The sequence below is a fragment of the Ursus arctos genome, unplaced genomic scaffold, assembly GCF_023065955.2.
Source record: "Ursus arctos isolate Adak ecotype North America unplaced genomic scaffold, UrsArc2.0 scaffold_12, whole genome shotgun sequence".
NCBI classification, from domain to species: Eukaryota; Metazoa; Chordata; class Mammalia; order Carnivora; family Ursidae; genus Ursus; species Ursus arctos.
Window position 1 is genome coordinate 53,282,987 of NW_026622786.1, and position 26,982 is coordinate 53,309,968.

General features: G+C 40.7%; 1 protein-coding gene across 2 annotated transcripts in view; it reads right to left on the reverse strand.

Annotated features, from left to right (window-relative positions):
• The window catches only part of CACHD1 (cache domain containing 1), a 199,429-nt gene that overhangs the window by 118,098 nt on the left and 54,349 nt on the right, over positions 1-26,982 (reverse strand). The window contains exon 2 of one of the 2 annotated variants that reach the window (XM_026497911.4): positions 1,388-1,450. The exons of the other annotated variant lie outside the window; for it this stretch is intronic. Coding sequence (XP_026353696.1) covers positions 1,388-1,450 — 63 coding nt within the window. The remainder of the gene's footprint in view (positions 1-1,387; positions 1,451-26,982) is intronic. 2 annotated transcript variants of the gene reach the window in all.

The following is a 26,982-nucleotide window of genomic DNA, read 5'->3' on the forward strand; positions in this document are numbered from 1 at the left end:
CCCAACGTTTCCTCAAACAGGCTTTGTGTAGAAATCTTCCCTCCCATAAAAACCCTTTTCATGACCTTAAAAGCACTTCTCAGCTTGCTGGAATAAAAATTAGACAGGAATTATTAAGTCTTGATACAGCAAACCACATCACATTCACTGTAATTTGAGGCCATTAGTTTTTAAAACCTAACGGTAAGAAGAAGAGTACAAACGTAAGTACGTACATCCTCTAAATTTAACCTGCAGAAACCAATAAAATATTTTAAGGTCTATACACAGGAAATGCTGAACTTCAAAATGAAACCACAATAATTTATTATAAATAAATAACCATCCCATAAATAACTTCACTCCAATGACACTTGCAAGGCTTTTGCCTCTTGTATAGTACTTCTGAAGTTCAGATCAAGTCAAGCTGTTTTCCACGAATAAAATAAAGGCGGCATTGCCGCGTCTGAATTGTTGTGTGTTCTACTATTCGTTATCTTTTTTATTCCGTGGAAGCACTCTGGTTTTCAGCGTGGTTCTGTTTTTTACTTAAGTTTCCAACCAGGCTTCAAATTACCAGTTGACGGTCACATAATGTAATGAAGTTGGAGGATAGCTGAAATTAAAACCCAGAATCCTCTTTACCACCCTTCTTTTCAAGCACTGATAGATCAATTATTTATGACCAAGTTCACCAACACTTTGTTTTAATTTAGGAAGCCGTCCATCTGAAGGCAGCTATAAATAAATAGAATCTGGCCTCAGAACTTTTTGACCCCACACAGCACTGAAAGGAGACGGAAGGAAAGAAGCAAAAGAATACAAGAGGAAAGAAAAATTAAAGAACAAAAGAAGCCAATATCCACTGAGCTGCTTCTATGCCAGAATCTTCCACATAAAGGATTTCATTTGTTCTCAATTATCTTGACATTACTTCATTTAATTCTCACCATCTCATAAAGGAGATATTGTATTCACCTTATTTAAAACTGAGAGACAGCAGACCAAAAGGCCAACTTGCTTACTGGGGGTCGTGGAGTAAGCGAGAAAACCAGAATTTGACCTGGGTTGGTCTGATTCCAAAGCCTGAGCACTTCATCCCAATATCAGATGGAATGATTTCTAATATTTTTAAATTTGGGTCAGTTCAGGAATTTTCAAAACAACAAAAAGAAATTAAATTATACTTCCAAAGTATAACACAACTAGCAAAAAAAAAAACCATCCACAGAACCATTATTTCAATGGCCTTCAAGAACTTCAAGTGCGAGGTTGTCACTGTGACGCTTAAGAGATGAGATTCTACACAGAGCGGCGGGAAACCTCACACGGAGATGGCCTGCAAAGAGTAATGAAGCCTTATCCAAAAGCAAGAAGAGAGAAGGTCAAGTACTAAATAACCTCTTACCTGCTGTACCTCGCTTTCTCCATTTGAGATTTTCTCAGTGTAAACAAAGGAGTTGAATATCCGCTGGAACAAAAAGAAAATGACCAAACGTTAGACCTTCTAAAGAAGGCAGCCATTTTCTAATGAGTGCGTGTGTGCGCGTGAAGAATTTGTTTACAACACAAACAGAATCAAGCAGAAAAAATTTAATTAAAATACTGTTATTTTACACAGAAATCCACATATCAGCCAAAGTTAATCACACTTATCTAAGCAATACCCAGGCACTTCTGTAGTGAAATAAACCAGATGTTCCACCGTATTTTTCATTTTCAAAAATACATTTAATTATAGATTTCCGGAGCCCATGCCATTTTATCCAAGTGGTATAATCTGACAAAGTTGTGTTTCTCATTTAAATCCTGCACTCCCTGAATGCTGTAATTGTTTACAGACACTAAAATCTAATGTAATAAAGGTCTTTAAAAGGGATTCTTTCCATATTCTCTCATGTCCCTGGTCCCACCAGTACCTACCCAATATTATCTATCACCTTCATTACCCAAGCACTCCCTCAGGAGGGTAACATAATAGGGCTTGCCAAATATGTGCGGCCTTAAGATCCAGTTCTTACATGTCAGGAAATGGGACAGCCGTGCCAAGACATTAGTCCAAACTGTGACACACAAGCACACATTCTTCCACTACGCTCTGCCTAGCTAGTACCCACCCCCCCACACACATTGCCTGCATTTAAAACATCCCTGCAGACTTATGACTTTACCAAACCTTACCCATTCCTGAGCAATCACAAGAGATTAATACATAACAAACTAAAGAAATTAGAATCCAAGATACATATCTGTTAGAGACACAAAAAAAGAGCAGGGGCCCCGTCATTTATCCTTAAACTTTAAAGATACCACTGGAACTCTCCAGATGAGTAAGGAGTCAGACTTGGAGATGTCAGCCAAAACTTCCCTTTTCCCTTCCTAGCCTACTGCCAAGGACTTGTCAGCATCTGGGACAGCTTCCAGGACAGCCTAACACACCTGCATGGTTGTGGTGAGGAAGGCAAGTGCCAAGTTTACCAAGTGCTGTGCAAACGGGGAAAGATAAGGTTCTGGGGAAGAGGGCGGGGGAAGGGAGCGGGGGTGGGGAAGGATTGTGACAGAATGGGATGGAATTACAGTCTGGAAAATTCTAATTATGAATTATCATAATTTTACAATACACCAGTCATTCATCTAACAGATGTTAATTTTCCCTTTCTTCCTATAAAGGACTCTGCTGAGGGGCGCCTGGGTGGCGCAGTCGGTTAATGGGCCAACTCCTGGTTTCGGCTCAGGCCGTGATCTCGAGCCCTGCATCCGGCTCCGAGCTCAGCGCAGAGTCTGCTTAAGTTTCTTTCTCCCTCTCCCTTTACCCCTCCCCACCTCAAATAATTAAGTCTTTTAAAACATTGATAGGAAAGGCACAGGTTTTTAGTAATAGTGCCAGTGCTAATGATCAGGATCCTGGCTACTGTGTAGGGAATGCTTACTGTGGGTAGGCATTATTCTCAGCATGTTACTCTTTTGGACTTATTGGGAAACGTCTCCTCAAACACCTTTGTGACAGGCACTATTATCTCCATTATACAGAGGAGAAAACAAGCAGATTTGTTCAGTGTCTAACGCCAGGCACATACGGTACCTTTGTGTGCATATCCTATACCCATCTTTACAAGGAAATCGCTGCAGCTCCAAATACGAGAAACGACCACCTAGGAAAGGTTAACGGTCTTTCCCAGAGTCGCTTGGCAAGTTTGGAACTGGAGCCCAGGCAGTGACTGCAGATCTGACGCTCCTAACTCCACGGTCTCGTGAGAATTTGCCACATGGCTGCCTGACACATATTTAAAACCAAAACAAACAGCAGCAGCAACAAAAACACACACACAAAACCCACTTCTGTTAGGAGCTAATACCCAACCATACTGCAGCTCAGCAGTCCCTTACGTGTCTTACCAAAACTCAAAAGACTCTAAAAATCAGAATCTCACATAATACACTGGTTAGCAAAACAGGGCATGATCTGAATTTATTAGGTTATAAACCCTAACTCCAACTGGTGTGCACGTACAGCCTTTTCTAAACCACGTAATGCACATGTTCATTAGACCCGATGCAGATGTATTAGTGAATGCACCTGATTATTGGGTTCTGTTCCAGATCTCACGGGCAGTGCGCTTTCATGAAGGAGCATCGGGATTCTGAATCCTAAGACCGATCCCATTGTGAAAAAGGGTTCAGGAACCTGCAGACCTCCATTCCTACCATTTTAAGTTCCCAATTTTCTGGTGAACACCTTAGTTTAATAGATTATATAACATTTTTGGAACCTGGGTTGCTTGCTATCTACTTCCCAGACCGTATTCCATATTTTTAAATAATTTCATCTTTAAAACCTGCTCAGGACCATGAGAACACGGACTAAAAATGAACATTAATTCGTGTAGTGTCTCCAGATCTTGATGAGTGTGGTCAATTTCTTATTTCATTTCTGACAATCACCTTCCAGTTGATACATCATCTGGCCTGTCCTGGAAGGTGCCTGACGGACAAGGCATGAACAGCCCCGGGAAGCATGCCAGATCCACCTTGTTCAAGGCAACACCCACCAAGGTCCAAACTTTTTTTTTTTTTTTTTTTTTTTGGTTTAAAATAAAAGTGAATTCCTCACTAGTAATAAGGAATATATGTTGGGACGTGTTCAGAAGGCCGTGTGTTAGTCCCTGTTTTACTCATTATTTTAACAGTTATTAATAATGATTACAAATACTCTCATGAAGATCTTTTTATGGCCTATAAGCATTTTTATGTTCTCTGCACGTAATAAATGTGGTGGATAAAAGAAAATTTTAAAAGAAGTTTTGGATACGAACAGTAGTGACTCTGTAGACTACCTACTTTATACAGCCCTCTAACCACCCCACAAATGGAAATCACCTGCAAGGGTAATAGTTTGGGTCTATCACCAAAGCAAACAATTGTTGCCCCTCTCCTTCCCCACACAGGGGAAGGGTGTGAGGGGCCGGGAGAATTTATACACATAACTCCCAACTCAACAGGTCAGCCAGTCCTGTCTGGTGCAAGGTTAAAAGTTCAGGCTTGTGTGTGCACACAAGCTCTCAAGGTACAAAGCGAGTTTCCACTATGCTCTAGGTCGATGGACAGTAACTGTCTAGCTTAATATGCAGGGCCTGCTAAGCCCAGCTCTCAAAGGCTTAGGCTTGGTACTTTTAAAGTTTACAATTTCACAGAAATGATCACATTTGATCCCCACAGCAACCCTATGGGGCAGGCAGGGCAAAGATCTGAAACCAATTTTACAGCCCAAAAGCTACAGTCCAAGCATTAGAAAACGTATTACAGGTTTAAAAAAAAAAAAAAAATTCAAGTGCTGAGGTCTGAACCCAGATCTTGAGTTAAAAACAAGCACCGATTTTAGCAACGCTATTAAATGTATTCATTCACATCACCTTTTTGTTCAGGATAATCTAGGAATCCCAATACCTACATATAGATAAAAAGGCCTATTGGGGATTTTTTTCTACCATTTTAAGCAAGATATAATGTGCTGGCATAACAATATATGTATCCGATGCCAATATATATTTAACCAATGTCTGGAGTGATTCAGGGTCCCAGACAAAAGGTCTTATTTTTTTTTATTACTTTCTCCTGCTATGTGAAGCTGTGAAAGGAATACAATATAGGGTTCTGGGGCAGGGAGGAGGTGTTTTTAATTTGAGAGCCCGGCATTCCAAATGGTATACCTAGCTGACATTTTGGTGACCTCAGTGTAAAGAGTTTCTTGGTTGTTAGAGGGACTTGAACAATGAAAATGAAGAAGTTGTCCTAAAACAGGAAAACGGTGAGCAATCCCAAAAGGTCCTACTGCCCAGTCCTCTTGGATGATTTGCTCACAGTGACAGGGTTGGGGTATGGCTCTGCGGGGCGGGCATTCTGCAATCTATTTCCAAGTTGTCACTTTCTGTGATCCCAATTCCCTGGAGAACAAAAGGAATTCCAGAAATTTGAACTCTTAAAATTTGGGCACAACCTGGAGGAAGTCTGAAGGAACTCCCATGGTGTATGAATCCCTGGAAGTAAAGGCAAAAATAATGTCCACCCCCCACATATTACTCTTTCTCAATCTCAAATACTGTGAGTAAAAATATGTTTTATTGTACAGTGAAAAGATCATTAAAATGGGTGAGGAGTTTTACGTTATTTTAAGTAAAAATATTTCACTGAATTCTTTATCAATTGAATTTACTTCCACAACCAAAAGAAAACAAGATCTCTTATTTTTATGCTCATGAGAACAGAGTCCTCTGGACAAAAATGACCTTTCTCTCATTAATACACACACATTGGAAAACTAGCAGTATCTTCTAACCTTAATTATATGCATATCTCATGACCGAACACTTCCCAACTCTGGTATACACTGAGCAGAAATGTGTTCATATATTTATCAAAAGAGAAGCGGAAGAATGTTCGTTACAGCACTGATACTCCTACGAGCCCCAACCTGCAAAATATCCAAAAGCCTATCAGCAATAGAACAAACTGGTGTAGCCACACAAGGAAAGGTTCTGCGGTGGGAATGAACACCCAACTGCAACCTGCATCAACATGATGATACAGACAATATCGACTGAAAGCAGACAAACACTAGGATGCAAAGTGTCTAATTCCATTTACAGCAAATTCAAAACTGGGCAAAACTCATCTATTCTGTCAGAGTCAGGATAGCGGTTACCTTTTGTGAGAGAAGGAACGGAACAGGGCAGGAGGTGGCTTCCAGGATGGTGCAACGTTCCATTGCTTGATCTGGGTGCCGGTTACAAGGATATGCTCACTTTTACGAGAATTCACCAGACACCTCTGTGTACTTTTCTGTATGTATGTTATACTTCAAGTTTACTTTTAAACATACATTCTAGGCAGTCTCTTAAAATACACCCTCGTAAAATGTTTCCTACATTTTCAAAATTATTTATGCATTAAAAAGGAAAAGAATCTATTAACTGGATTATTATAAATACCCAAAGAAGAAGTGACACCTAATCTGTAATCCAGATGAAATTGGGACTATACCAACTGCAGTCACCTAGCAATTCACAGATAAGGTCTCCTGAGCCTTGCCTGAGGCCACATATTAATTGCTCCCTCATATTCTAAGTATGTAACATTACTCAGTTCTTGAGCTTGCCATCCAGTGGCACTGTCCTAACCTGAATTTCCAGCAAGAAAAAAATAAGGGTGTCCTTATCTGAGTTTCATCCAGCCTGGATACTCTCAACTTTTTTTTTTTTTTTTTTTTTAAGATTTTTTATTTATTTATTTGACAGAGATAGAGACAGCCAGCGAGAGAGGGAACACAAGCAGGGGGAGTGGGAGAGGAAGAGCAGGCTCCCAGCAGAGGAGCCTGATGTGGGGCTCGATCCCATAACGCCGGGATCACGCCCTGAGCCGAAGGCAGGCGCTTAACCGCTGTGCCACCCAGGCGCCCCATGGATACTCTCAACTTCTAACACAATTTAATCCAATCTCCTCTTTGCATATTCTGTTCTTTTATTTTCCTAAGCCCTGCCTTCCTCCTCCTCCCCCAAAGAGAAGGTTTGACTTATGAAGTTAGAAATTAAAGAATTATGTTAACAACTGAATACAATCCCCCCCACCTCTACTGTGAGAGGGAAAAATGACATCCTGCTGTGTTTGTGTGTGTGTGTGTGTGTGTGTGTACACATGTGCATATATGGTGTGTAGCCTACTTCCCCCCCCGCCTCTTAAGGGCTACACCTTAGTCCTTCTCTGTCCCCACTTCACCCACTCCCCCTACCTGCCATCTCCTTCCCTTCCAAATGTATTTAACTGAGCCTACTTAACAGATGGCAAGAGAATCCCGCTTTGCTGGAACAGGAACAATTACATAGTGTTTAATAAGATGGTCACAGTCCAGACAGTTGGTTCCACCTTCACGCCTCCAACAGCTCTGCCAAATCTTAACTAGATATTTAAATGAATGGTATAGCACAACAGCACAGTGAAGAAATAAATACCTCTACAAGCCTAGTGACATTGTGTTGGTCTCCCTCCCTGATCTTTGCTAAGAAAATGCAGGACTGAATTTTTATTCAAAGCTTTATTCTCTTGATGTTTACAGGTCTCTGTTGTAAGCCAATTTGGCTGACAGTTCACTAATAGCTTCATTCAGCTCTGGATCTCTTCCTAGGATTCTAGGAATTGTGGCCAAAGGGGAGGAAAATATAGATCACCACCGTTATCTCAAGAAGTTGACCAACATTAGCCATGAAAAGAGAAAGTCCTGTCATTACAACAAACTCCAACAATCTCTGGGCAGGGAAATTAATGGCAACTTAAGCGTTTCAGAAAAGAAAACATATGCATGACTTTATTTTCCCCTAAGCATACCGCATGCATGATCCTTTACGAGGTTTTTAAGGGATTCCTCCTGCTCAGATTAGACCCTGTCTGATTTTTACCAGACTATTTAGCCTCACATTGTTAAACATATGTAAGGTGCAGAAAAATGACCTTCTCTGTGGAGGCTCATTGTTCTGCATTCTAAGGTCACGAATCTGTTGCTACAAATCTCGGTCATTTTCTCAAATCTCTCAATTTGTTCATTCTGGATACAGGTGGCTCAAGAAAACAATTTACCGAGAGTATTGAAAAGGTTTCCACTAAAAAGCAAAATAAAAAATAACCTAAATGTCCAGCAACAAAGTACTGATTAAATTACTCTTCATCCAATGAAATCTATTGTGCAGTTAATACAAGTATGTTTACAATGATTTTTGTTAATATTTGTAAAGCAACATTTAAATATACAAGTATTGCTCTAATTACATGTGCGTGTTGGTAGAGGGTACATTACACATAATAATGTTACCATGTGTATTATCAAGGACCTAGAATGGATTCAGGTGCTTTACAACATATTATTTAAAACTCACAACAACCCTTCATAGTAGTTACTATGTACTCATTTACAGATGAGGAAACTGAGTTTCTAAGAGACTTAACTTGCCCGAAATGGAACTTTAGTAAGTAGGTGGCCAAGTCTAGATGTAAAATTTGCCTCACCCTCAAGTTTATATATCATCCTCTAGGTAAATACCATCTAAATAGAGAAAACTTATACAAAAGCTAGAAATGACCCAAATAGCAACAAGACTTCCTCGTGAATAGTGAATCTAGAATATATTCTTTCCTCCCCATCCCACTCTTATCTCAAAATGGAGCATGTCCTTCCTTTATAATGGATAAGGACACTTTTCAGAGTTGCCACACTCATGAGAAGGGGCATACATTCAGTTACAACTCAACTCCAGAAAAGACTAGATCACCACCTTGAGAGCTTTCAGAGGGAAAAATAAATGCAAGGGCTGACGCTCGATCCTCACTATAAAAATCCGATCTGAAATACCATACTGACTCGGGAGAACAGGCTACTGCCGTTGCATGACAGAGGGCAATGTTAGGAACTGGAAACCACGGCAGAGGAAGAGGCCTAGATGGAGAATTTCAAACAAATCACTACACACAATAACGACCTTGTGGCAAATGGTGCCCCAAGTACACATGTCCTGACCCAACAGACTCATTTTAACATTGTATATATAAAAAAAATAATAATAGCTGTTTATAAAGTGCTTACTATCTGTCTGCCACTAGGTACTTCACATATATTACCTCGTTTAACCTCATAAACATGAAGAGGAATTTATAAAGACTGCACTAAAGACATTATGAATGTACTTCACACACTAAGACAGTTATTCAAACAGTCTTGTTACTCTATTATTGTTAGAGTAGTAAGAATATTTTCTGAATGATACTGAATGACAACTGGAGGTAAGGGCGAGATCAAAAATACCTGTGTAAAACTTAAGCCCTAAGCTCGTTCTGAATAGTTTCCCACTAATGGTCATCTTTCCCTTCTCTGAACTTCTGAAGCAAAGACTCTATATGACAATTAAAAAATAATTCACTGTAGAAAATGTGAAAATATGTAAAGGAAGAAGGGGGGGGATCTATTGTCTGACTACTCAGTAAAAACCAACTACTATTTACATTTTACTTTATTCTCTTCCACTTAGGTTCTAACTTTGTTGAAAATTTTTGCTAATTGGTCCATGCCACGATTTCTTAGCACAGTGTGTTGTAACTAGCGAGCATAAGTAAGCATCTGCATGTTCATTAATCTGGGCATTAAATCACTCACATCAGTATTTTGGTTGGTTACTCAACCAGCTAACAAAAACGGAGGGAGGTACCCTTTCTTTTGAAGATAAAAAATATTCGCCCTTCTCTCAATTTATTAACAAAGCTTCCGCCCCCCCCCACACACATCCTTTTTCCTTCCCTTTCTTTGGGCCCTAAGTGTGTACGTACACACACACACACACACACACACACACACACACACACACACGGCAGCCTGCATACTTCAAGTTTGCAAAAGAACTCAAATTATGAATTCCTTAGTCTAATGCCATTTAACTTAACACCCTTCAAACCAACATGAGCTCTGAATAGTAAAGCATGTGGGAGAGTCACAAGTCAGTGACAAGTGTCACCTTTACAAAGAGCTGCCTGTTTTGGTCCACTCTATCCCTCAAAAGAAATTACAGGGAAAAACGAACGGCCTGTAGTCTGCTTTAGCAGCGAAAATCTAAAGCAATAATCTCAGCAAGCGAAATTCCTCGTCTTGATCACTTGATTTCCTGTTGCAGCATTCAAAACCAGACGAGCGGGTGAGTAAATGTGAACCCGGGAGAACAAAGAAGGCAAAACAAGACGGAAACACTTTGCCTCCAACGCAATCAAACCTCTGAAGGGTTACTGGATTGTTGTTGTTGTTGTTGTTGTTGTTGTTGTTGTTCTGGCTTTCAAAGAGACTAAGAGGGAAAAAGGCAAGTAAATCAGCTCCATGTGTTGGAAAGATTCAGCCTTTAGCCGATGTAACTTGATTATAAGTAATATTCAGGACAATGCACATGGCAACCTCTCAGAAATGGAAAGCTGAGTTGCCCAAACGCTTTGCAGATGGTGCCAAATTTCCACTCCCCTACTTCTACTCTCCTAACTCCTAATTCCTGCACTCTCCACCCCCTCGATCTCCATTAAGGCTTTTTTGTTTCACCTTAAAAGAAAAGAGGCGGGGGTTATTTAATGGCTGTGCGTTTATTCTTGGAGCAGGCGGCACTTGAAGGGTATAGCCCTCAATATTCAAGTGTTCTGTGTATGCACAAAGTCATTCAAATGCTCAGGTTTTAGGAATCCATCCGTTAAAGACAAAGGGAACTAGAAACCCTGTAATGCTTAACTTTCCAGACCTAAGCAACGATGTTTAATTAACAACTCAGGCAATCAATCATGTCCTTTCTGAAGGAGTCAGAAACCATGTAAAATATGGCCCCATATTCTCAAGGAGATCAGGGTCTAGTTGGAAGGAGAAGTTAAAAATAAAAAAAAGAGTAGTCAACAATGCAACACAGACTTGGTTTGAACTTAGTATGTTTGGCACAGGCCCAAGGTGCTGGGGTGGGGGGTGAGGGAGGGACAAACTCCAAAGAGATGGGACTTGAGCTTGAGAGAGAACATTTCAGAGTGCTCCCAGGCAGGGTCTAGCCCTAAGTACTAATCACTTCAGGCCAGGCACTGTTCCACATGCTAGAGATACAAGAAGGAGTATAACAGACAAAATCCCTGCCCATGTGGACCCTACATTCTAGGTCCTTTGGCTTCAAGAAAACCCTTCTGAAGGGCTCACTATGCACTGGCCCTGTATACTTGAGAAGGGGTGTTCAAAGATAGAGAGACATGGCTTCTTTCCTGGAAAAGCTCATATTCTAAAGAGGGCCTCTGAAATCAGTCATTGTGATACAAAGACAGTTTCATAAGCGAAACTTTTTGCGAATGGAGCTGAACTGAAGGGAATCGGAATGACGGTGCTAGACTCTGGAGGCTTTTCAAGCCAGCAAGAGAAGTGGGATTTTATGCGTATGGTAGGCACTTAGTAAATATTTTTTGAATGAGTAAATGAATAAATGCGTATTTGCCAAGAAATAAAGAGCTGTTAAAAGGATTTTTAGCTGGGAAGTGACATGATGAAATCGGTGATTTAAGAATGTTTATATTCCACATGCTCAGAACCAGGCACCCACTTTACTAACTTCTCACAAAGGAGAAAAGAAAATCTAGGCCATTTAGAAACCAGTTCCCATCCCAAGAGTCTGGGACAGCTCTAAGAGCCAGATGAACTGGATCATCCAGCATGACACTCGGACCCTGAACTGAAGTTTCCCATGTGTCTTATCTCCATAGGGGGAGTGTTTCATTCAGTTGTGCAAATCCCAATAGCACTTACACAGAGTAATATCATGGAAGGAGACTGAAAAATACTGGTGCAAAAAAATAATTTAAAAATAACTTAATGAAAAACAACTGTCGGGGTTTAAAGCACAGTGGCACTATCGCATTCAGAGAGGAAGAGGGGTTTTTCGACATTTCAAAATACACTACCTTGGAGGCCGTTGTGGCTGTTTTTCACATGAAGTGTTCATTTGTACCACACCCAAGTAGAGATAATTTTCATAAATGCAATGCTGGTATGATCTCTTATTTAAAGATGCTTTTTTAGTACAATCATGAAGCACAGGAACTATACATCAACACATCACGAAACCTGAATAACTAAGAATGGCGAGCTGCAGCTCGGTACAAACTAGTTCTGTGGCCTGGTGGAGTCACTGAGCCTTCCCCAGGCCTAATGTCCCTCACCTAGAAAATGAAAAGCAGATTATAGAAAACTCAGTGATCTAAAATTTCCATTCTACTCTTGTGCTAGAATTTTAATACCAATTTGAGAAGCCACTAATGCTAGCAATGTCTGCCATAGGAGAGAGGTTTCAAGAAAATTGTGTTTGCTGATGAAATCTGACTTGAATTGTTAAAAAAAAAAAAAAATTATAAACCTATCTCTGAAACTTGAGACAGGAGCAGAGGCCAAGGAGTCAAAGGATTTTAAGATGAAAATTTAAATAGAGAAAACCAATCTTGAGAATGGCGAGTTTAAATGTGGATTTTAAGACATGAATCAAAGCAGTTAGCTTTTTCAGAATAAATGTGATGCTAATATGATTACATCAATATCTCCCAGGTCCTCCTGCCTGCATCGGTTCTTCAGGCTCTCCCAGCCAGGGTGCCTGTCATGCATATCGAATGCCATGGTAACAACCCTCGCCGGCGATGGCTCCCACACCACATGCCAGGATTCTCAATAATTATTAACTAACGTTTTCATGAATAATGGTTCTCCAGGCTCAGACTCACAATATAATTTTAATGACTAAATAAATGCTGGCTAGAAATGTTCTTCAAATTTTAGGGGGAAAAAATTAGGAATGTGAAAGGGAATTAAAAAAAAAATCCTGTAACCAACCGGGTGGTCTTGGAGAGGTTAATTTACCTCCATATTCTAAGTTGTAAAATGGAGGCGATCAAAACACCTACCTTGTCGGGTTTTTGTGAGGTTCGAATGATGTACAGCACTTATTCCTTGCATACAGTCAGAGCTCAATAAACAGTAACTTTCGAAAATCCTCCAAAGAGAACTATTCCCAGGAATAAGGAGTCATTTGAGATTACCCATGTCCCCATCCCAACGCCAGAAACTCTTCCACATCAGCTTTTCAAAAGCCTTCTGAGGTAACAAGATGGATTTAAAAAACGATTTCCAGGAAATGGCGTCCACATTAGCTCCCGGTGCCTTTACAAGGTTGGCTCCCAGTCTCAACCTCCTGGGGTCCTCAAGTTGATTTAGAAATCCACATGCAAGGTGGGTCCTTGGGAAAATGACTTTTTCCCTTGATTATTGATGGTACCACCTAGTGGGAACATACCCCAAATCTCCAGTTGAGTCCAAGGCTTTGAACACATATGCCAAGGAGGTCAAAGGAGTAACCTGAAATTGGAAAAAGTTGCACAGGTGCTGGCCTCTCCCAATCTAGTACTACAGGATTGCTCTATAGACAGGGTTCCTTCCATCCTGCAGGGCAATGCAAGTACTGGGGGAAGTGAGTAGTCCTAAAAATCCAACCGGCACTTACTATGCACAGAAGGGCTGCTGGAGAGAAGCAAATACACTAATTAGCCGTACCTTCAACAGAATCCATGGGCTCATCCAGCCCTACCTAAGAGGCAAAACGATTAAACCCCCTTTATTGCTGTCAAACAATACTTACTGTCCCATTGTACTGTAGGTATTTGTTTATAAACATTGGTAGTGACCTCACAGGGGGCAAAACCAACTGCTCACCTGGAGAGGAGCGTGGGGGCTAAGGTCTGGGCTGTGGAATCCTCCAGACCTCAACTACCTCAGCTGCGTGACGGGTGCAAGTTATTTAAACCTTCCTCTTGTAAATTTAAGCAACATACCTCCAACCCTGAAGAGACAGGACAGAGTGATAATCAGCATTTACTAGGTTTGCTGTTAGAATTAAATGGGACAGTGTCTGGCATACTGTTTTTGCCCAATTAAGCATAGCTGGTAGGAAAATGGTTATTTTCCCTGAATATCCAGCATAATTGCCAATAGATGTCCAATAAGTGTTTAATGGGTAAATAAAAGATTTGGTACAACTCATTGCTTTGACAGAAGACGAACCTAAGTCTCAAAGAAGGTATGTGATAGGTCACCGAGGGATAGAATCGAAATGCTGGCTTCTTCCAGCTTTCAGTCTCCCACTATGACATTTTTAACGTGCTGATTTCTCATGTAAGTTTAAAACTCTGGCTGTACTGCATACGTAACTAAAAACTAAACCCTATTTATTTACCACAAAATGCCAGTTGGAACGGGAAAGAAAAATATGTTATCTAAAACTACTGAACAAGGACAAAACCAGAACATCAAATTATTCTCCCCAAGTAAATATTTAATTTGGCTTGAGTTCCTGGAAGGGAGCATGGTATAGTGGAAAGAGTATGGGTTCTGGAAGCAAGGCTGTCAAGACTCTGACCCTCAGCTCTACTACGTACTGTGGGGTTGGAGGCATGTTGCTTCAAGTGTCCAGAGCCTCAATTTCCCCAGCTCTAAAAAAGGGTATTATAATGTCTACCTTGGGCAGGAACTGCTATTAGTTACTTCTTTGGGGGATGGTAAAAATGTTCTAAAATTAGATTATGTTGTTGGCTGCACAACTCTGGAAATACACTGAAAACCAATTAATTACACACTTTAAATGGGTGACTTATGGAATGCAAACTGTATCTCAATGATATCTGCCTTATCATCATAGCGATGAGGACTTACTTACTATGCGAGGAATAGGACAAAGCACATACAAGGTGCTCAATACAGTTACGTAAATTGAATTTCCAGCACTAAGATAGTGGTTACCCAACTTGAGAGGCAGAACACAAATCCTGGTTTGCTTGGTAGGAAATGCAGATTCCTCGGCCCCACCTCCACAGATTATGAGTCCACAGGCCCGAGGGAGGCCAATACGTGTGAGAATCATCCAGGTAGTTCTCATGGAGATGGCCTACTCATCACAGTTTGGAAAGTTCTACACTCGGGAACCTTTCAAATCACAGTACTTCTACTGTGAGTCTCTCTGAAATGTCAGTATGGTCTTTTCTATACTGAATTACTGTATAATTCCAAATTTCTGTGGAGTATACTTTAAAGTATGATCCGGCTAAAAGAAATTTCTGTAAAAGGAAAAAACAAAAACAAAAAAACAGAAGGAGAGAGAAATACCCATTACTGCTGGCCACTTCCAGGGGGGGCAGGGGGGAGGGGGGGAGGCTATTCCAAATCTTCAGACACCAACAGCTGCTCTCCACTTGCAGTCACAGTGCTCAGGATTAGAGATGGAAGCGGCTTTGGGTGGGGCTTCCTGAGGGGACAGGAGGAAGGAAAGCAGGAAAGCACTCTGATTTGTCATGTCTCTGTCTCACCACCACCCTAAAAGGTATGCGTTAGTATCCTTCTTTTATGAAGGATGAAACTAAGGCTCACCAGGACCAAGCAGCTTCCTCCCAAGTCATACATCCCACCCACAGCAGGATGGGGCTGCTGTTCCTTTGACTCTGGGCTTTCCTAGAGGCTAGGACTCGAATCTCGGACCAAGAGCTCTTGGTCCCCCAGACTTCTGGAGCAGCAAGTGAGCTTCCTTTGTCCTAGCTTTAGCATTGTCCAACTGAATGTTCTGGAAATGCTCACCTTCCCATGGTGGCCCAATTTTGTTTTCTGTTAGTGAACACAGACTGAGTTGATTCCAAGCAAACTCTAGATGACTCGGCATTAAGACAGTCCTATCCTAAAAGCTCCCAGAGCCAGGGAGAAGAGGGAGGCGTAAGCAGAAGTTGCAGGTAGTGGCCATCAGGAGGAAGGGATATCTAACCCAAATACAACACAAGTGACCTGGAGCCTCAGTCCCAGCATTCAACAGGAATTAGAGTCTCGTGTGCAGAGCAGGGGAGATAGCAGGAGGGTTGGTTGGTTTGCTTGCTTTTGACCTGGGATTCACATTGGTCAATAGCCCCAACTCTGTACTTTTATCTACTAATAAGACTTTGTACACAGTCACAGAGATAAAATGACAGAAAGGGGAAAAAAGGTATCTATCATATAGCTTTGAACTGTGCTCCATGAATAGAACACACCAGGCATAGATAGTATTCTCTAAAGTAATGCTTTAAAGAAATACTGAGACTGGCTTATACATGGCACAGTTAGACAGCATTTTCATGCTAAGAGTTATTTTGCTAAATAAAACTATTTAAAATGGAACAGTGTTGGTAACTCTAGTTGTCATTTCTTCATTTATTAATACACAGCTTTAAAACTGGAGTCAGGCGAACAGCTCAGTCTCAAAGGTCCTTGAGCTCGTGTGCACAGTTGAAGCCTTGCTAACCAAGGGCTTGCATTATTTCTCAATGGCAACAACCACGATGCAGTGTCTGCCAGCCTTTGTTTTGGAGCTCTGTTCAGAACCCCAACTCCATGTAACTGCCTTCCCCCTGCCAGAGTCACCTCTCATTCACACCCCATCTCTCTACAAGACACTTATAATAAAAACAAATCCTCTTCCTGTTATCTTCTGTGGCTACTGCCTTCCTCCTCCTCCTCCTCCTCCTCCTTCTGACATAGCTTTCAAAGTAAGAATAATACACTTCATTTTACAGAGGAGGACTCAGAGCTAGTAAGTGGCAGGGTGAGATCTGAACTCAGATGCGTCTGACTTCAAGGCCACGGCTCTTAATCATTTGCAGGTCCAAACTCTCCAGGTGCTTCCCAAGCACTTCAGACTAAAGGCCATCTCCTTGCCTGGTTCCAAAACCACTAACTAGGTCACGCATGCCCTTTACCTTCTCTCCTGCCCTCTTCCCAACCTCAATCTGCTCCAGACACACTGGCCTCCAGGATGCTACTCAGACTGGCTGGTCGCTTTCCAGCCACCGGTCCTTGGCACTTTCTTGTTCCCTTTTTCTGAAACATGTTGCTGGTGAATGGACTTGTTCCCTGCTTCCGGCTTCTGCTCAAATGCCATTCTGAACAAAACAGCAACCCCAGTAGCCCTGGTCATATCAGACATGTCCTATATTTTCTGCTATGCTGTCTCCCCATACTGGCATGTAGGACACGTGAGAGTAGGATTTTTGTTTTGTTCCCAGTGTCCTCCACACCTAGAACCACTCAATGAATTCATGAGAGGGACATACCAGGAGAGAAACCCCCTGCTGGAAATTCTCAACAGAGAGAATCATTCAAAGAGGGTGCTTCCTTTGCCTAGAACGGGCTTTGTCTCTAGTTTTCCTGGTCAGTTCATCATTAAGGCTCCTTGGAAAGTCTTTCCTGATCGCTATGCAGTGGGGGTATCACACTACTAACACTTAACCCACTGCAATTTGTTTACATATCCACCTCTCACCTCTGCTACCTTGTCAGGCTCTAGAAGACCAGGATGGATTCTTACTCATCTCTGAATGCCCAGCACAGAGTAGGCACGTCCTTGTTGACGACGTGGTATAACACGACCTTCTACTATGCCCCCCAGAAGCGGTCGGTATTTAGGTTAACAGTATGAGAGTCTGGTATTAACCGGAATCATGACGGAGAAGATTTTCTGGCCACAGAGAGTAGGATCACCAACCAAACCAGCCCATGGATAAACACGCTCCGCCTGTACTGGTGTAGCAAACATTTTTTCTATGTTTGAGCAATAAAGAGATATCATGGGTAATAAGCAAATTAACAAGCAGAAACTCACTCTAAACACCTCTCTAGACAGGAGTTCTGCCAGACTTTATGTGCATGTTGACCTTGTTTACCTTCCCCAGATAAGTTCAGGGTAGGCCTCTTTGCAATTGCTCTAGTTTCATGCCTGCACGTGCACACATCCCTACATGCCTTTTTATACCCTGCATTATACACTCACTTTCATCCTAGTCACTAACAAAAACAAAGGGATAGTAGAGGGTAGAGGTATTTGCTAGGCATCCCAAGTCCCGGGACTCCATTCATGGAAAATCAGAGGTTTGCCTGGATTCCTCCCTTCCTAATCTCTTCAACCCCAATTAAAAACTGGAAGAATCCATAAGTACTATGAAAATGCAGGCAGGCGAAAATTTTGCTTAATGTCAATTGAATTGTATCAGACCTCAGCGCACTAGATTTCCCGTAGTTGTCGGATTTTTAGATCTCTGGAATATTTCCTTTCAAAGGGGTCTGGGGCAGCATTAAATAAGGGGGCTTTTCATTTTGTCCACAATGCATTAATTCCAAGTTTAAGGAATGAAGCCAGTAAAGAAACATTCCATGCAATGAACAGACTTGCTCTACGTTACACAAATAGTTGAATGTGATATACAATTAACTGCCAATAAGATTTCCTCAGACTTTTTTTGAAACAAATTCCTGCTAAAGAATGAGGCTTAGGGGGAAAGTATTTGTTTTATTTCATTCTTCCTTCCTTTAAAAAAAAAAAAAAAAAAGGATGTAATATTGACACATCTGAGCTCCTTCTTTCCACTTAACTACTCAAGGAAAGAGTTGACCCACTAACAATGATGGGGAAAAAACCCTGTACCACTTTTTTGCCATAACCAGTTAAATAAAACTAAAAGGTGTGTCTCAACAGCTTCACTATTTTTAATCTTGGTGTTTCCCTAATTTTTCCCCTAGATGTGTATACCTAGGGATTTTTAAGACCTTGTCAATGACTTTGATTTTCAAGTGTCATTGCTTAAAGCTAAGTTTTCACCTGTCATTTAAAAGTTGCTAGTCTTCAACCTCTGGGAAGGAATGTTGACATTCATTGTGGAGGAGAGACGGGGCAAAGTCAAAAGGCCCCAGGGAATACTAAATTGTTCTGGCGCCAGGAATCAGCACTGAAGCACCCAGTGTTCTTCCAATTAAACTACAGGGCAAAGTGCTGAATGTAATTTAAGTTTGAAAGTAAGAGTTCTGTGCTATCAGATCCTGACCACAAAGGACACAGCAATCTTTTACTGCCAGGCGCTGTGTTACTTCAGGGGACACCAAATGATCCTAATTATAGAATCCTATCAAAGTTAGTCTCAAAGGCATCTTTTCCTCTTTTTATTTTTATTCTAGCCAGTCAATCCTTATCATAAACAACAAGGATGAAAAAGTTGACTTGGGTAAAATCATGGAGGATCTAGAAAGCAAGACTGTGAAGAGTTAGAAGTATCAGGGACCCCCTGAAGTAAGGTTATACAGCAGAGGAATAAACTGATCTGATATAGACCTGAAGTAGGATAACCTGGCAGTGATAGAAGACCCATCATCTGCAAACTGCAACATAATACACAGTTGAACATGAAGACTAGGGTCAAAGGCTGTTGTGGATTCAAATCCCAGCTCTGCCAATTAGTAGCTGAGTAGCCCAGAGCACATCACCTAACCCAAAGACTCTCCTCTCTGCCCAAGGTGTCCTACTTCATAGAACTATTGTTAGTATTAATAAGATAATTCATTTATCTCAGTAACACAGTCAGCATACGGTAAGTATTCAGTAAATGGTAACTTTTGTTGCTATTAAAATAAACCAAAAAGGGGTGGGGGAGATGGAAGGCTAGAATAAGGTGATGTTTCCAGAACAGAAAGACAGGAATGTTATTAGGGGCACCTGGGTGGCGCAGTCGTTAAGCGTCTGCCTTCAGCTCAGGGCGTGATCCCAGTGTTCTAGGATCGAGCCCCACATCAGGATCCTCCACTGGGAGCCTGCTTCTTCCTCTCCCACTCCCCTTGTTTGTGTTCCCCCTCTCGCTGGCTGTCTCTGTCAAATAAATAAAATGTTTAAAAAAAAAAAAGACAGGAATGTTAAAGGGGCATTTCTGAGCTCTCAGTTGTTGATCGGTTGTGAGGGTATTGACAGATGCATCAAAAACGCTGAAGAAGTTTGAAAGCTGGGTAATTATAATACTAGCAACAATAGATTCCATTTTTAGGGTGCTAGTTTTACCTAGTCAAAATGAAAAAAAGAAAAAAAAAGAGGCAATGTTCTCTACGGTAACTACAAAGGCAGAAAAAAAAATAAAAGCAAAGTTCCTGAAAGTTACCCCCATTCTTTTGAAACAGATAGGGTACAGACATTAAGCCCTTTCTTTTAGAAAAAGGGTTTCTCAAGAAAAATTCATGGAATTTAAAACATTTTTTGGAAATATATGAAGTTTACATTCTTTTTACAAAAGCATCAACACTATACACTCATGAATTCAAATCTCATTTTCCCATTTCAAAACTGATCATTGAGATAGCATGCAACTAGAATGGGATATAACCTAATGAAAGGTAGAAAGATATGGCAAAATACAGGTAAGATTTTTTTTTTAAATGTCAGATGTCAGCATTATAGAATAAATCCAAGGGTCTATTTCATTCCCACACCATTAAACCAGAGGAATATCATCATTTTTTAGAATGTTTTTCAGTGCAAAAATATAGATGTGATTATAAATTCCAATGTCAAGAAAACTATTTTTGAATAGTAGTAACGATAATGCGTCTTTTCAGAAAGTCCACACACACACACACAAAAAGTTTAAAAGTACTCTAAATCTCATGACTCTACAGAAGTAAAGCACTAGTATTACCAAAGCAATAGACCTAGGAAAATTCTTTTTTTCCAATAAAGGAATTTTCTCTGGTCATTTGACTTTACTCTTAACTTTAAACAAAAAACTACAAGGGGATAGAGTGACTAACTTCCATAGAACTAGTAATTTATCCAAAGTAAATCTCTGCTGTGATATTATTCAGAAGGATCCTGTTTATATTAACTTCATTATTTAGGATGTCCCCATGCTGATCAAATATATAATGTCATCTTCATTAAACATAATTAAGATTCCCTAAGCAGACACACTTGAAATGGGGGGGAAATCTCAATTTTTTATACCACTGTAAGGTTTTCTAAAACTCATTCATATTTAATTTTTAAGGATGCTTTGCAGCACATTAAATATTTAACAGTCAGAGGAATTTCAAACCAGAATGCTAAATGTCAACCTATTCCTCCAAAATACTTCTTATTTCATTTGCAGTAAATTAGCTGGACCTCCCTTCAGAAACAGAAAGCGGGGGGGAGGGGGGTGTCTTTAAACTTAAACTCACATTAGGACATTGAGATAGTAAAATCTACCTACATAAGTAGACCATGTAAGAGATGTGATTTTAGATATCAGGCTTATTGTAAGTATTACAGAATTCTATAGTGTGGCTCGCATTATAAATGGAGATAATCTTTGAGAAACTCATCCCCCTTCTCCTTTCCAGAATTCACTCTGCATCATGCCACATATATTAACATACAGAACGGATGTAATAAGTCAGCACTAGCAGGAGCAGACAGTAAGATTCCACAGCACTGGGCCAATTAGCAATACAAAATGACAACTGGGGAAGACCACTCACTGTCAGACCCTAATTAAGAAGGGGACTTAGAAAACCCATTTTGGCTTTTGTAAGGAGTTAGTATTGTAAGGTCATAGACCATGTGGTCATCAGTACTCACCGATAAATGCCCCTCCCCACAACAAAAAGCATATAAAGTCTTTTTTAGGTTTGTATACTCAATTCCAATACTGTGATAGTAAAATCTGCTTTATTTTTGAACACAGAGAAAGGAAATGGTTTTAAGCTTTGATAACAAGGAGAACAGAAAACGTATCTTTTAAAAAAAAGGAAGAAAAGAAACTCTCCAAGGCCCGGAGAATCCATGAGACTGGATCATGTCAGGTCAAAATTCAGTTCTCCCAGACCTTAGGAAGTCGGAAACTGCCATGGCACAAAATGATCCCACAAGAGCACTGTGGGGAAGTGTGTTCCTACAGCTGCTACACAAAACGTGTGATCACGAGGCCTCCCGAGGAAAGGCCGACTCTCCCACCTACAGTCAGAAGGAAGGGGGGGACACTTGCTGCGATGGCTGAAACCAGGAAAAATCTATCAGCTCCATAATGTTTCAGTGCTAAGAAGTGAAGAGCACACTTGAGAAATGCCAACAAGAGTACTGTCTAGCTGGCACATGGGTTGACTACGACTTTTGGATAAGCTGGGTTTACAACAGTGTCTGCAGAGATTCAAGGGTAGACCGCGAAACTACTCCAATCCTTGCATGCAAAGAGATCTGCATCTGTCTCCCCGCACACACCCCACTCCTGCATGTTATGCCATTTAATAAGAATCGCACTACTTTTCTAACCAATTTTGCCAAAGTAAAAGAGAAAAAAAAAAAAAAGCCAGCTCTGACTCCTTCTATTGATCTTCCCCCTCTACCCAACCAGAAAAATCAGGTGGGATCTACAGACTCCAAATTGCTTGCCACACACCACGATATACTAAGTGCATAGAAAAGTTCCATTACTTGATCCACTCATGACCCTCTAGCTAAATGACTCATGTGGTTGTCCTTTTCCTCCAGGTTTTATGAACAAACTGTAGTAATAGACTGAGGCCTATATGCTATACCACCCAGAGATGTAAACCCAAACCAGAGGCTGTCCGAGAAAGAAGGGGTGTGGAAGAAACGGTCCCTACATCCGGGCTCCTGACAGCCACGAGGAAAAGAACGGGTTTCTGACTCACATGGAAAAAATAAATAAAACTGCAGAGCTTCTCCCATTAGCAGGAATGGGAAACTGCTTCACTTCATCAATTTTGAAACTTTAACTTAATTGCTTCTTTCCCTAATGCTCTCCTCCCACCCCCAGTCTCTCTAAACTTCAGAAGTCTAAAAGAATCCCTGTTACAGAGCAGTTGGCCTCCTCAGGACTTTTCAAATTCCAAAACAAGTCCTAGCAGGCTGGAACTTTCTTCTGGGAATAACATTGTTAATGTTATTAACTACCTTCGTTTGTGTCTCTCTGGAACTGCTTAAAAAAAAAAAAAAAAAAAAAGTCACTGGAGGGCCTCCTGGTCCTTCCTACAGACATGGGTAAGCTATGAATCATTTCTTACAGTTTACCAGTGAAAGATGAATGAAGAAGAAAGGAGCAGCTGAGAAAATACCCTTAACTCAGAATCCTGCACACACCTCAAGTATGGCTCAGGACCCCATGCCATGCAGGGAGTCCTAAAAACAGAAAGAGAACAGCTCACGCCGAGAAGGATGGCCACCACTGCAGTTATGCCCATTCTTACCAACCGACACATATGGGCCCTAAGGGACGTGGCTTGTCCAAAGCGAGAGGAGCGCTAACTTCTGACCCTAAACCCCAGAGAGACGCACAGTTCATACACCTAATAAAGCCGTGCTGGGGCGGGTTTTTATTTGGCCCTATTAATAGCACTTCATCCTGACTCAATTCTTTCCATTTTCTAGATCATCTGTCCACTTAAAAGCAATAGTAATTTTAAAAGTAAGCACACACCCGGAACAAAAACCAAAACCAAAAAATTGGTTGCTTACATTCCTAAGACTTCCATAACTTCATCAAAATTGAGTAGATGGTGTCCTCAGCCTCACCTACAGTTTTCTGAGATAGCAATATAATTAGCAATGGCCAGTGGTCTTCGTAGCCTTCCCCTGCTTCCCTCTGGCATACAGGTCTCTCCCACGTAACCTCACGGGCGGGCTGAAGCAAGCAGTGTTGGCATTACCTAATGAAAACCGAGAGTGTCCACGGAGCGATCTCACGAGTTAAAGCACACTTGCACATGGGAGATCAATTAGGTGGGGATGACCTTTATATTTAGGAAAGCACTGAAATGCCAGAGAGCCCCCTTAATGTCTGACCTACATCTGAAACTACGGAACAGCGGTAATTCTCAAGATTTAAACACTTCGGACTACTGTATTTGGTCATCAGGAGTACAGTGTGGCAGAGAAGAAGCCAGGATGAGGAATTAATCGAGCTGCGTTGAGAACCAGCGCATCAAAACCAGACAAGATTTTTCAGAGCATCTATTTGACACACTCATCTTGAAGAGGCGGCAAAGAATGTTCACATAGGTTATCAGTTTGGGAATCTTGGATAAATATCTGGATGACATTCTTTGACTATGTATTAATCATTGAGAGATTTTTCATGATCTCTGTCATTTTAAGCCCTTGGAGGATCATATTTTTATTCCCTCTGTCTCTGGTCGTGAATATTCATTTCTCAATGCCATTCTTGACAGGAGACCTAATACCAAACTTTGCTGGTCTAGATTTACAGGACTTTCAGAAGAGTTATAAAGCAGAACACAAACTAACGTTAGGATTTTATAATAGGATATTTGTTTTCCGCAAAGAGAAACGAGTGGGGAGACACTGCTGAGACTGTCCACTGGTGAGGGGACTATGGATCCAGGGGAATAAACACAGGGAAACGTAGTTAAGGCTCTTCATTCACGTAAAATTCTAATTCTGACTCTTCCCGCACTAGCAATGCAAACTTGGGTCTAGTTATTTGGCCATTCTTGCTCAATTTCCTCAGCTGAAAAATAGGAATAATATTCTCTCTCCCAAGGGATTGCTGTATTAAAAACAACAAAAATGAGGTATGGAAAAAAGTAGCCAGGAATATAATAAAAACAATAAATAAAGCTATAATCATCACCACCATGTGTCTTTGTTTCCAGAATTTTTCCTGCATTGAGCATGTTATTTTTGTAAGTTGAAAGCATGATTAAAAACATTTCAAGGATAATGGGGCGCATGGGTGGCTCAGTCGTTAAGCATCTGCCTTCGGCTCAGGGCGTGATCCCAGGGTGTTGGGATCGAACCCCACATGGGGCTCCCTGCTCAGTGGGAAGCCTGCTTCTCCCTCTCCCACTCCCACTCCCCCTGCTTGTGTTCCCTCTCTCACTGCCTCTCTCTCTGTCGAACAAATAAATAAAATCTTAAAAAAAATAAATAAATAAAAACATTTCAAGGATAATGTTTTTGCTGCCATTCCATTGTTCTTACAAGATAGTCATCTCTGCAACCATCTTTTTTTTTTTTTTTTAAAGAACTACTCTTTGGATTTTGGTAATTAATTACTAGTGGTTATTACCCTCAAAAATCAGGTAGACTAGCAAATAGAGTGTACTTTGAAGTACTTTTTGCAAAGTTAGATGCTAAATAGTGTTATTATTCCTATCCCCCTCTGCCATGAGCTAGGAAACAGGCTGGGAACTGGGGAATGTCATGCAGTTAAGGGTTAAAAACCCAATGTATGATGCTATCTGGGATCTTGAACCATGAAGCATAAAAGCAGACATGGAGCCAAACAGGACAAAAAGCTACAACGGGCAATTTCTGGAAAAAGGTGAAAATCTTCTTGCATAGGAATTATTCACACAGCAGTCAATATTTGTTCTTATATTTCTCATTATTCAAAATAGTAAAATAGAGCTGCTCAAAGGCTGCTTCTCCTTTCAGCAAAAACAGCACAGATAGTTTCATTGAAAGTATGTAAAAACAAAAACAAAAAAGTCAGCAAAACCTTTACAAGCCTTTTCAAAGCCTGGCACCATTTACATCACAAAGTTTAACAATTACGAGAAGTTGGAATGCTCGTATTTCATTATGCTAGCAAAACCAAGAATAAAGCATAGAATAATTTCCAGATGGCGTCCCCTTTTTTGTTCAGATTATTCAACGTTGTTCTGAAAGTCATCTGAATACAGAGTTGTAACAATTCTCTTCAAGAATCTTGTTTTTGAATAAATCAAGATTCATACACCCTATTTATGGAGGTTCCTAGCCATTAGAAAGAGAACGAGAGAGAATAAAGCATGTTAAAGTCTCCTCTACAAACAGCAGGATCAATGACTGGATAAGGATATAGTTCGACCCCCAAGTGACCAAATTCTCTATGGACTATTGCTAACTTTTTCTAGTTATCAGATCTGTGTGTTCATGTATATAAATGTGCATTGTCTATATAAACTTCCATTTTAACAAGTGCACAGATTTACAGAATCCTGGGTTTAAAAAGCTTCAGAAAAATAAACTTGTGTAATTATGAAACAAAGGGCATTACAGATGAGCACCTATAGCATACCGAGCAAAGAGGGCACTGGAAGCAATCGATGAATTCCGCTGGGGCTCTAGCAGACCTCACATGGGTCCATAAAGCCTCTGTAAACCAAGGTTTGCCTCGGAGAAGTTAGTTCCAGGAGTTGCTCCTAAGTGTTCCTCCATACCAGGGCAGGCAGGACACCCAAACACAGAAGACCCACATCTACGTAAAGCAAACACATCTACGTAAAGCAAACCCAGCTCCAAGTGGAAATGCTGCATTAAAACATTGTATTAAAAATAAACTCATCCAAAACTATGTTTTTATTATGGAAAAACCTATAAAAGACAGAAGAGTATAACAAATCTCCACAGACCCATTACCTAGTTTCAACCATTACCAACTCAGTTAATCTCGTTCATTCCTATGCCCACTTTTCCCAGCCTAAGTTATTTCTGAAACCAATTAAAGACACCCTATAATGTCATCCACAAATAGTTTATATAAAGCTAAATGATAAAGATGCTTTCTGTTTAAACAAAAAAAAAAGCACAACACCATGGTCACAGTGATAACGATTCATGAATATCATTAAATATCCAATCAGGTTCAAGTTCAAGCGTAGTCTTTTACAGATGCTCTGCTGGGAAGAAGAGGGGCAGCAGTGAAAGGCAGGACATCAGAGTAACTTATGCTTTTGTTTTAAAACTGTGCTAGCACTTAGGGCATCATAGCATGGTCTGGTTCCTTGGAGTCAAACCATTCCAAAGTTTACTAAGGGTCCTCTCTTTCTCTTGCCGCCCAGATGCCATGTTCATTCACTTGAAAAGGAGGCCATGCCAGCGTAAAACACAGGAAGCCATTTTCCTCACTCGTATTTTCATAATTAAGAGGAAACTATCAAATGAGTCCGAGTCTCTTGAATGTTACCTATGCCCCATTTCTTTTAATGTTTTCTTTTGAAAAAATTTCACTCTCACAAGCTGCAATTACAATGAGTTCCCATGTACCATTTACCTACCCCCCCCACATCCGCATCTTTCATAACTTTTAAGAACCTGCACC